Source organism: Oculina patagonica, chromosome 1, assembly GCF_052425735.1.
Source record: "Oculina patagonica isolate OP01 chromosome 1, crgOcupat, whole genome shotgun sequence".
NCBI lineage: Eukaryota > Metazoa > Cnidaria > Anthozoa > Scleractinia > Oculinidae > Oculina > Oculina patagonica.
In genome coordinates this window covers 22,400,433-22,412,870 of record NC_135758.1, presented here as the reverse complement: position 1 = coordinate 22,412,870, position 12,438 = coordinate 22,400,433, and the positions used below count along the sequence as shown (strand labels likewise).

At 39.3% G+C, this 12,438-nt stretch overlaps 1 protein-coding gene and 1 pseudogene across 2 annotated transcripts in view; both read right to left on the bottom strand.

Annotated features, from left to right (window-relative positions):
- LOC144634236 (uncharacterized) overlaps positions 1–12,438 on the bottom strand; it is a 140,269-nt pseudogene that overhangs the window by 32,055 nt on the left and 95,776 nt on the right. The gene's annotated exons all lie outside the window — the stretch shown is intronic.
- Positions 3,527–9,438, bottom strand: LOC144637410 (uncharacterized). The gene is made up of 6 exons (XM_078496504.1): positions 9,338–9,438; positions 8,098–8,732; positions 6,657–7,091; positions 5,798–5,958; positions 4,501–4,585; positions 3,527–3,848 (listed from the first exon to the last, which is right to left on the bottom strand). Exons 2-6 carry the CDS (start codon positions 8,675–8,677, stop codon positions 3,637–3,639), a joined length of 1,473 nt encoding a protein of 490 aa, XP_078352630.1. The 5' UTR covers positions 8,678–8,732; positions 9,338–9,438; the 3' UTR covers positions 3,527–3,636.

Genomic DNA, 12,438 nt, shown 5'->3' with positions numbered 1-12,438 from the left:
GCATAAACACAAACTCCATTTAGCGGTCACTTCTATTATGGGATGGGGACACACTGTGTGTGTTATTCCAATCGCTTGATTTTCGTAATCTATAAAAAAAATAGACATCTGACTTTTACTAGGCATTTGGGTTGAGTAAAATTATATTTTATGCCCTTCAATCCCGTTTCGACGGGTTCATCTTATATTATCTTATCTTATCTCTTATCTCTTCTTATCTTCATCGACGTACCCGCACGCCGAAAACTATCCCACATCCCGCACGCGGAAAACTGTCCTGTATCCCGCCCACAAAATTTATTAGATCCCGCATCGCGCCTCGATTTAAGATAAATTACTGAATCATTTATACCTTTGTAAAATAAGGATTTAACCCCTAAAAAGGTCTGCGGGATTTCGCGCGGAAGTGCTTTGTGGAGTCGCGAACGCGAGCGGCAAAAATAAAGATACTTGAACTTGCGAAGCCGCGAGGAAATTTCGTCGGCGGCGGTGTTCCTCGTGGCTGCTCTCGTTAGCAGGGCGCACATGAAATCCCGCCAGTTACAAGTATGCAGGTTAAGGAGAATTAGTGGAAAACACGGGGCCGGGGTCCCGGGGTCCCGGGGTGTGGAAAACGAGGGGTCCCGGGGTCTGTAGAAAACATGGGGTGTGGAAAACCCGGGGTGTGGAAAACGCGGGGTCCAGGGGTCTGTGGAAAACGGGGGGTCACGGGGTCTAAAAATAAAAAGATCTAGACGGTGAAAAAATTTTCTGGCTAAAAAGACATGTATAATATATAGTTTATCACCAAAGTTAATACATTCGTAAAACGTGTTTCCTTGCATTGAAAGCCTATTATTCATGTCGAAAGCCATTCAAGTTTGTGAATCATATACCGTATTTACTCGAATAAGCGCCGCGGCGCTTATTAAATTTTTTGCATCTCAAGTGCGGCGCTTATTCGAGGGCGGTGCTTATTTAAAATTTGGACGCCATAAAGAATCTTATCTTTTACAGTAATTGGAAATAGTGTCTTTTGATTGTCAGTCTTCGTCTCTTGCTGAAGAAAGAAGTAGCGCTAGCTGTCTTGGCGAAGTTCGCGGCCTTCACAACATTTACAGAGCTGTGTATTGCAAAGAATGTAGGATAGAAGAACTAATGGGCGAGCGGTAAAACAATAACATTGAACTGCAAAACATCGCTTTCAGTGATGAAAAAGAAATTTCCAAGTTTGTTTTAGAGTTGCTTTGTAGTGCTGTTACTAGTTAAACGGAATTCCTCAAATAAGCGCCGCATCGGGACTGCGGCGCTTATTATCTTTTTTGTCCCAAATGCGGCGCTTATTCGAGGGCGGCGCTTATTCGGGGGCGGCGCTTATTCGAGTAAATACGGTACTTGTCTTTGCGATCCTTTTGAATATCGTATTTTTTTCATTTTAAAAAAAGAAACTAAATATGAGTTATATACATTTTATTAGTTGGAAATAATTTTTTGCCAAAAAATAACCTACAAATTTTTATCCTCAATCCGAAAAAATTTAGACAAACGACGCGCCAACATCGTTCATGACTGGCACTGCGCTGACTTTATTCACCTAGTTTCATTCATAAATCGGCGTGCGGTGCCGTGGTTTTGGCAGTACCGAGTATTTAGGATGAGGAATATCTGTCACGACAATCTCAAATGTGAACGCTTTTGTCACTTCACGCCTGGATTACTGCAACTGATTACTGGAACTATTAAAGCGGAAAGAACACATAACTCCCACCCTCAAGGACCTGCACTGGCGTTCTGTCAAATCACGCATCGTTTTTAAGTTAATTGTCATTCACCAACCTACCAAACTTGTCTTTTTAACGCCTATAAACCAGGTCATCCCATTCGATAATCTGGCCAATTACTATGCCAAATTCCTGACGGAAAACATGATGTACATACGGTCAAAGATCCTTTTTTTTTTACGCCCCTAAACTATGGAACGACCTACCTTTTCATATCACTGAAAGAGTCTGAGAGCATAGCGATTTTTAAAAAGAACCCTAAACATGGCAAGCCGCTAGTAACCGTTTTCAAAACAAATTCAACTTTGGAATAAAAAATACGTGGGACCCCGTGTTTTCCACAGACCCCGGGACCCCCGCGTTTTCCACACCCTACCGGGGGACCCCGGCCCCGTGTTTTCCACTATTTTTGTTAAGGACATCATAGCCCCACACGCACACTTGACTTTGTTAAATTTAACTCTAACACACCGCGAAAATATTTCATTCGTGTAATGTCTTTCGTATCCTTTACGTCATTCATTCCATATGCGGATTTTTATTGATTTTTTTTTTTCTCGCTAAAGAAAGCAATTGCTTCGATTCTTTAGACAGTATCAGAAAATCATTTCATTCGTGTCATGTTTCGACCACTTTTATGAAATGAAATTTGTTTCTCAGATGTTTTTTTAAACCTAACAGCTTGCAGACTTTACTGTTCACCTTCATCAGAGTTCTCTTTGAACAGTAAAGTCACCGAAAATTGAAAGGGTTGTAAAAAACTGATCGGCTTAAAAAACCGTTTCATTTCATAAAAGTCCTATGCCGATCGCAATACTGGTTCCAGTATTTTCGACCACAGTTTAGATAAACATATATGGTCTTAAATGCTTCAAGCCACGTAAACTAGTTCTGTATTTGACACATTTCCGGCTGACAAACTTCAAAGGCAAAGTTTGACTGTTTTTATTATCGTGTTTTAATTCAGCAGTATTAAGGACCATTACCTTCATTCAGTCTTAAATCTATTTTACAGGAGAACTTTATCTCTTATAAAATTAATCTTCAGTATTCGGTTATGTTGCGTATAGCTTTCTCGTTTCCATGGCCCGCCATTTCTATAAAACAGCCCAAAACAAGGCTGGCGGACTTTGATTATTCCAACTTAATTAGAGTCATATGAGTCTAAGAAAACTGCCCACTTTGTCAGGCAAGGAGAACATCGTCATGATCTTTGTTATTTGTCACTCTCTTGGCGTACATTATAGTGGATACATACACAAATATGATTTATGACCGTCGAGTCGTAAACCAAAACCAACGCTTGTTCAATCATAAATACAAACGAGCCAATGCGCGAAATGCGCGAAAGTGTATAAACAAGTCAACCACTGCCGAGGAAAAATTGCGTTTCTGAGCCAACTCACAACTGTTCATGGGTTTGCACGTTGTTGAGAAAGGGATTTTTCTCTTTTTCTTTACTGTAAGGGACAAAACCAGAATCAGTGCTGTTTTCCCGCGCTTTTCGACGCTTGGCTCCAGATGCATGTTTTTTTTTTTGCTTTTAGTTCTGATTGGTTCATTGCATTATTTCCGTTTGCTGTGATTGGCTGGATGTGATTTCTTTGGTTTTGGTTTTAGTCACGAGAAACCCGGTCGTGACTGATCCATCGGGCAAATCGGCATTCATCTTTTTTCATTAGACTAAATCTGAATAGCTAAATCTTCTCCCCTCATCGACTTCACCAGGAGAGCGTGGTGCTAGCCTTGAGCTTGTAATCGTCTCCCAGCCACTAGATGGATTTCTGTTCAGTGTTCCCGAATTAACTCCTTCAAGCGTTGCAATATACCCAACTGCTCAGCTTCCAACTATTTTCTTTTCCACCACTCTCTTTGTTCATCTGTTTGCGACAGTACAACGAATGCTTGACTTTGTGGTACTTTCATAGCGTTTCCAAATTCCGTCATCATTGTAATATACTTGTGTGCACTCAGAGTTCACAGCCAGAACCTCAGCACCCCGCACTTGAGGAGTGTTATCCAGCACAGAACGTACAGTTATCACGCCACCCCAGGCACAGCGGTCAATGTTAAGGTAATACCGGGCCCCTACAAAAAAAATAAGTTTAATAATACATTAATCAATGCCTTTTTGGTGACACACGCAGTGTCACGAAGTTTCGATTACCCTTTGACATGATATCTTTAAGTGGGTTCCATTTGATTAAACCAATCAAAATTAACAACTTGGGAGTCTGACTCGTCCCCAGTCGTCTCTTATTCGAAAAATTGCAAGACGCAAAGGATGTTTTTCATCCTTCCCATGATTCCCTCAGTGTTCAGCGTCCTAAACTCAAGACGGACTCAAAAGACGACTGGGGGCGAGTCAGCCTTGGGAGTGGACATGTTAACTCCGTCAACCACAGTGACACTTGTGATTAATTACAAAAACATCAGAAAGACAAAGAAAAAAGTCAAAAGGATGCAAAAGTAATTAAAAAAACTGTCGAGTGCATGTCAACGGAACGGTGCACAGTACTGCAAAAATAAAATCGATTTGAAACATCAAGTACGTAATATAACGTCGAGACAGAACCAATTCTTTTTTCTTTCATTTTTTTTCTCGTCCACAACATTATTATCAATCCTGGTTTTGATGTTCTGGTTTTTTTTTTGGCAGTTTTGGTCATTTTATTTCGGGTGACTTAGTTCTGGTGTCAGTTAGTCATGAGTCGTTAGTCGCTCATAAAATGTGAAATACCTGAAACATTGATCTGTTGAAAGTTTAGACCAAGCTTGATTTTTAAAGCCTCCCAACTGAACTCAACTCCATTCACTGTTGGTGTCTAAAATGAGACAGAATAATAAAGCAGACATGAAAAGACACTCAGCTTGTTTCCAACTTAGTAGCAATTGCAACTGGCAAACAAAAATGTTTATACCAGGCTATACTCCAGTCCTTGAATCCTCTCTTCCGCGTGCCCTTTATAGGGGTTGAACCCAGGCGTGTGAAAAGAGTTCAGAATAACTTGTATGCGCATGCGCCAGTTTTTCACCCGAAATCAGGGGAAAACCATATTTGGCAGCACTTTTTAGAACGCGTGTACACAGATGACGAGTTGAACTATGCGACCGTGTACTAAAGCAGGATCACCAGGAAAACTTTAAAAAGGCCTACCTTGTCATAGTATATACTAAAAGCTAACGGTCAAAACACAAATCGCTATCTGTCAACTATTTCTGGTATTTTGTACCTGTTCATTGAATTTGTTTTGGATGCAATTGAGCACAGTTTTTTTCTTGCATTTATTCACGCGCTTGGTCGTGTAGTTGAATTCGTCTCTCGAGCGAGCAATTTTAACCCTAACGCGTCTGTCCCAAGCAATTAATGCCACACTCCTCGTTTCTTATTGGTTAATTCTGTGCATGCGCATGCAAGTTATCTCGGACTCTCTCTTCTCTCGCCTGGGTTCAACCCCTACAAAGGGCGCGTGGAGGAGGGAGTTCAGGGACTGGACTAACCAGGCTATGATGTTGTAATGACAACCATTTATTTTATGATGATAATCAATATTGGGTCACCAAAAATTGACACACATTCAATATATACCAACTGAGTTGGGTCAACTCTTCTGCAAGACGACCCATCTTACCAGAAGTCAAGTTGTTTTGTTTGAAACCGTAGTGAACATGACTTACCGGAAGTCAGTCGTAAGGGTAATAATAATGTTCTGTTTCTGTCATGATGCACCCATCACCTTCTTGTGCATTGTCAGAACTTGAATCACAAACTAACAGTAGCTTCACAAACATGTTGTTTACAATTTCCAGCCAAAAATTTTGAGAAAGATACCATGTTTAAATAGCAAAATTGAATACGCTGTTTAAGATACCATTCCCGGGTTCTCAGCATGTCCCCATTTAGAAGGGGAGGGACAGGAGGGTAAATCTCCCTCCTCCCTATTCGTTGAGCCAATTTCTCCCTCCTCCCTATCCTGTACCCCCCCCCCCTCCTCCATTAACAGTAAACCAAATAAGGGAGTCCCCCTGGGCTGTACCTGTTGATCATTAGTCTTGAAAACAAATGACAATGTGTGGCCTGGTATGCTTCCTCTCCGACAATACCAATAACGAAGCATAGACCCTCTGGAATAGTATTCATAAAGGAAGAGCAGAAGAATACCAAAGAGAACTACTAAAGGCAGTTTCCAATGGAGTCCTGAAACGAACAAGAAAAAAAATAGGTTTTATAAAAAAGAACTGACGGTCAGTTGGCCACCAGGTGGCAAGCAGACAGATTTATAGACTGAAGTTACAGTTGGTTATTCAATCACTTACACAGCCTGATGATGGGCCCCTGGTGAAAACATCTTGCAAAATCTCAAACGATTTTCAAATATTTGATTAAAGATCCTTAATGAAGGGCTGAACAGGGCTGTGCTCTAAGGGTGCCCGGGTGCCTCAGGCGACTAACTTTTGTCTTTGGGCGACCAGATTATCTTATTTCTCTCATATAAGCTTTATGCTGGGCACCCTGGATCTCATAGCTTGGAGGCTTTGGGCTCCTTGTAATTTTTCTTAGAGCGTGCAGCCTTGGCTGAAAAAGAATTTAATTCCAGGTTGACTTTCAGACAGAGCAGCTGTCAAATTTTACTTGCTCGTGACAGTTGACTTAAATGGGCCCTTGCCTGTCAGGCAAGTGAGCATGAAAAGTTATTTATTTGCCCAGCACAAAAATCTACTTGTCCTGGATGACAGGACAGCACTTTTTGCGAGCCTTGATAAGTAAGGAACTTAAAGGATTGTAACTTGATTTAACTAGACATTTTCAAAAGAACACCCAGTTCATCAATGCTAAGTCATTACCCTGCCATTTAATTTTTTATTTCACTAATAGTTTCTATGTAAATCATTTACCACTCTTGAAGAAGTTTATTTCTTTTGAAGTCATCTTGTCCATTCCTTGGGACAAACCAACCACTTTCCCTTCAAGAACCTCCTGTCGACTTCGAAGGCCTTTGCGTTCCTCTTCAAACCTGTCTTTAACCTGGTGTATAAGAGTTGCATTTGATGACGCTATGTTTTCATTTTCCACCACCAACTCTTTAATCTTCAACTGATCTTCTTTGAGGACATTGAGGCCACTTTCCAGGGCCACATGCTTGGCTTCAAGTCTTTTGATGTCAAGTGCAAATAGCTGTGTCAAATTTTGAAGGTTGCTTCTTAATCCCTCATGGTCTTGCATCCAGGTTTCTTTGTTTTCCTCAACAGATGTAACTAATGTTGACATTTCTTCTTGAACAAGCTTTAACACATCATTATTGACTGGCTGTCCAAAGCACATGTCAATTCCTATAATGTGTTGAAATACCATGTTCATTTTTATATTCATCACAATTAAGTTATCTAAATTTTTGAGTAAAGTCACTTAGAAAAGAGCTAAATGAGAACATAAATTTGTCTTTGTTATTGCCTGATTTATCATAACACATGTATACATTTATTAGAATGGGCCACACCCAACTGTAGATCAACCATCAAAGGGTAAACAGCTGACAAACATTCTGCACTTTTTACTACTAAAGGTGCTAATGTGTTTTATTTTTGCTAAGAACGAAATTGTTGTGTAAAAATATGTAAATATTTTAATGTAATGTAATGAAATGTGATGTAATGTAATGTAAAACTTATCTATAGTCGTCATTGGTATTGTTTGGTTTTATTATAAGATTTTGAAGAAATTTCAGTTTACACATTGACTGTGCAACATGCCGTGAATGCAAGTGTACAATTGCATTTTGCACACAAAAGGTGTGAAATTTGGGAGGTGTCATTCCTTTGACAGTGGAACTTCCTGTTTAAAAGATAGTACAGTCAAACCTTTTTAATACAAATACCAAAGGGACAGGGAAGAGTGTCCTCACTGCGGAGGTTACCGTATTACAGAGGTGGAGTTTTGTAGGAATTTGGTCTCCCTCTCGGACCAGGTGAACTGTCCCTAATAGGCAGGTGTTTGTAAGGAACAATCTACGTATACAGGGGCAGATCTAGGGGAGGGTGCAAAGGGTGCCTCCCCCTCCCCCCTGAGATGACCCAAGTCTTTCTTATACAACTTGTATTCTGCAAAAAAAAGTCAGTTAAGTCATTCCTTAGTGGTGCACCATCTAAGAAAAATCCTGGATCTGCCTCTGATATTGCTACTGACCACACTGATAGAGACCCTTGCAGCTGTATGTCGCAGTTCAGATAACTTGGTGTCACACTAAAGAACATTACTGAGCATGCAGGTAACATTTAAATCCCCCTTACAGGAATAAAAAGGTCTCAATGCAATGCAAGGAAGCGCATAACCAGTTACCTCTGTTTTTCCATTCCTTTAAATCGTCCAAAACCTTTGCCTCAAAAGCCACAGGGAGATTCAGTCTTTTGATCAGATTTTCCATAAGTTGAAAACATTTCAAGTAGTAGGCTTCAGTCCATGTTGGAAACTTACAGTGACCCCATTCATTGCGAACATCATTGCGCACATCCATTGCAATGATGTCAATTCCATGGTAAACAAAGTTTGGTGCCCCACATAAAATGGAAACTGCCGCAGATGAGTCTAATGATTCCTCAAAACCTGTGAAGCCTGCCATGTATGGTTTGACAAAGAGTTTAGCCAGGGAAACTTCATCTTTAACACTGTAATCATAGCTGTGGTGTGATGCTTGTGCTCTGTTGTTATTAATGTTTATGTAATTCAGACGCAGTGTAGAAGGAGGAAGGCATTTGAGATGAGAGGCAGATGTTTGTAGATGAATGTTGGTTGGTGGTTGTATCAAGTTCTGGTGGAGTTGCTGTAGTTCTTGTTCAATAACCTTCCTTAATGCTGGTGTAAGAACTTTTGAGAGGCAAATTCCTACCACTAACCACCTCTTCTCCTCATCTGTAAACATTATATATCTGCCTTAACATCTAACAAACTTCTAGACAATTAGTTTTCAAAAATTTCTGCGAAAAAATGAAAATATATGAAAAAGTTAGCAACACATGCTCCAACAGGTTATGCTGGGCCTATACTTGTGTTAGAAATTATAAAATGTTTGGGGAATAACGCACGATATGATTGGTCAGTTCGACTTTATTTTAGCTCCATAAAGGATGCGGCTTATGTCACGTGCGTGCTAGACATATCTAATAATAATATTAATATAAAATAATAACAATTAAATAACAATAATAATAATGATAATAATAATGATAATGGTAATAAATAATGATAATGATGATGTTGATGATGATCATAATAATAATAATAATGATAATGATAATAATGACGGGAGCATAATTGGAGTATACTACTATTGTGTCTATGCTACATACTACTATTGTATCTATACAGGAGAGGGGAAGAAGTTTTTTTCTTGGATGGAAATTTGCATTTCAAAATCTTTGGGTTTCTATTTAGACAGGAAACTGAGCTTACTTTGGTCCATGCAAGTTAAAGCATAAAACTTTCTATGACATGAACCCCAAAACAAGTCCTTCAGTCACTCACGGCTCGGGGATCGTTTGCCTGGAAGTAAATTCTTTCCTCTTCGTAACTAATTTCTTACCTTTTGTTCCTCTGGATTCGTTTTCTCGCGAAAAGCTCTCCGCGGGCGCTCTCCGCTTCTTCCTGCACAAGTTTTACCCAAGGCGTTTCAGAAACTTAGTGTTTGCAATGATTTTAGTTCCCAGTTTCCTACAGGACGCTCTCTGGCGACGGATGACCGTTCCCCTCCCCGCCGGGGTCCAAAATAGGCTCGATTTCCGCCGCCTCCTCGAGTCCGGTCTTTGTTCCTCCCCGAGAGGGGGGAGGAGCGCGGGCTCATTTTCCCGAAAAACGGCTGGAAATCGAGCCTAGGGTCCAAAACTGACCGACAAATAGGCCTTTCTCGATTATGCTAGCATTTTTTTCGGCATTTTTTGGGAAAACGAGAATTTTTTTCGTTTTTTCTTCAAAAAAGAATTGCTAGCATTTTCCGTCATTTTTCATGACTTTGATCCAGATTTTCAGCACTCAGAACTCAAAAGGATAAATAATCCTAAAGTTTCACAATTTTGATTACACAATTTGATTGTTTTCTGTCTGTTTCGACTGTTTGTGCGTTGTGTTACTTGTGTGTGTGTGGTTTTTTTTGTTTTTTTTTTTATTTAAAAAAAATAAGAATTTTTTTATATATATTTTTTTATTTTTTTTTTATAAACAAACAATTATTAGGTATCACCTGTTTTTGATATGAGCATATAATGCGAGAGTTTTTACGTTTTGTTTGAAATAAAACAAGGCATTTTTGGAATTCAAGTGGCATTTTTAAAGGAAATCAGGCATTATTTTAGCATTTTTTTGGCTTTTTGCGAGAATTTCTAGTAGCATTAAATGCCAGTTTTACTAGCATAATCGAGAAAGGCCTACCGACAAATACGGCAAGCGCTTTTTAAAATGATTATAAAAACGTCATCGAGTCCTTTCATCTCTGAAGAAATTTTAATGCTTGATTGATCTAAAGCTTTTATTTCTTCAGCATGCAACAGTAAAATATACCTTGCTTGAGGAGTTAAAACATTGGCGCTCTACCTAGAACACCCTAATAGTGTAAAAGATTGATACCAGAACGCACAATTTACACCGCCCAAATTCTCCCAAAACAGACTTCGAGCATTCTGTCCCTTTTACGTCTTCCCCGACGAAAGTACTCGCTTTTGTCATCGAAAGAATATAGTAAAGGTAATTCCCCAGTATTGCATTGCGCATCCCTACTGCGCCTTTTATTGTTTTCTTTCTGTAGAATGTGGACCAATTCTCAGTGTTAAATAAGAAATAATCGTCGTAAACGTAAATTTAACAAGCAGTCGTGTTAGGTATAAACAAGATGCTGTTGCTCCTTAAAGACCTAAACGAGCATGGGCACCCCCATTTTTATTCAAAATTTACGTTCCAATGACTCCATGAACAATCAATCGGCAAATGAAAGTTTGGCAAAAATCTCAGTGCAGGTTTTATTTCACTGGAATGATCTTAAGTAGCAGAGGAACGTGTCATGGCATTTCCGAGTTTTCTAAGTTTCTACATTATTTTTATTTTTCTATTTCTTTTTTTAGAAAAATGTCCCACCAATATACACACTATCTTGTACTCCATGCAGACTCCGTAGACTGTGGCACCCAAGAATGTCCCGTAGTCAACTCAAGTTTTAAAGTCTGAGCAACCCTTCCCCACTTCAAAGAAGTCTAATAAGAATTCTTCTATACCTATTGACTTGGTGAGTTGGATGATTTGTAGGTCATTGTAATTGTAGGCAAACAAATATATGCAGACAGTGGGAGTGTCGCTGCAACGACAGGGGCGGATCCAAGATTAGGAGGGGTGCACCACCAAGGAATGGCGGAACTGACTTTTTTTGGCAGAATACCAGTTGTATTTGAAAGCCCTCGGGGGAGGGGGGTGCGCACCCCCTGCACCCTCCCCCTAGATCCGCCCCCTGTTGTGATTTCTTTGGTCCTACTACACGTCGCTCCAACATGTTCGATTCGATTCGATGACCTGAAAGGTAATGAGATATACCTGTATTCAACGGTAACATCAAGGAAGCGAGATTAAGACAAAAATAAAACACTCACACTTGAGCCTCACGGTTTTAATAGACTTGATGAACCTAATTGGCGACATTTTAATAGCTCATTTTTAGCACATCAGAATCTGTTATTTCAAAGTTCCTGGTCATTTTTTTGTTTGTATTCATTTTCAGATGCTTATGTTTACAAAACAATCTTCTATCGAATAAAAGTGATGTAACACATCCGTAATTTCTTTTTATTTTCCCATTAGGCCATCCCAATAAAATGTTTCGTTTCCCATCGCCCCGTCTCTTGTGATGGTGGGTCGGTCGGTCGGGCAAAAAATAAAATAAAAAAGAATGAACACTTGAAGAGTTCTTGGTTCCAGAAAAGGCTGGACTGCTAAGTAAGAAAGCCTGATTACAAAGTCAGCTCGAAAACCTGGTCTTTTTGTTCGTTATTCCTTATCAGTCTTTGAATAACGTAGTATCGATGTTTATTAAAGACAAAGACATCACATCATACCAACTGTTGTTAATAAAACAAGATCGTGTGCCTGTAAATTGAAGTACTTGCTTCTTTGACTAGTGAATCTGGAATTTTTTTTTTTTACTTTTCGAAAAAAATGGGTCGGTCGGGCGATGGGAAACGAAGCATTTTATTGGGATGACCTAATACATGATTAAGATCGTTATAAATTTTCGCTTTAGTTCTCGGATTTATGCTTTTGCAATACTGTATGTATTTATAGTCATGCAAACAAAGCTTGTTGTTGTTATTATTATTTATTTTCTTTTAGCCCCCGTAGAAGGTTTGTTTAGCAAACCAAAATTTCGGGCAAATATATTCAACATTTTTTTATTTTATTTTTGTCTTGCCGTTGGGGTCAGCTTACCATTTTTACTTATTATCCTAAGATTTTTACTGATCCAGGTAGGCAAAAGATCCGGCACTCTTAATTGGTTTGTCGTTGTGGACTCGCCTATTCTACGATCTAAAACTGATTGTGTAGGTGATTACCTTATTATAGGAAATTAACGATACATGTTATTAACGCGAATTTCAAAAATTCACGTTAATTTTATTGATGTTAACTTTTTTACTATAAGGATTTAAC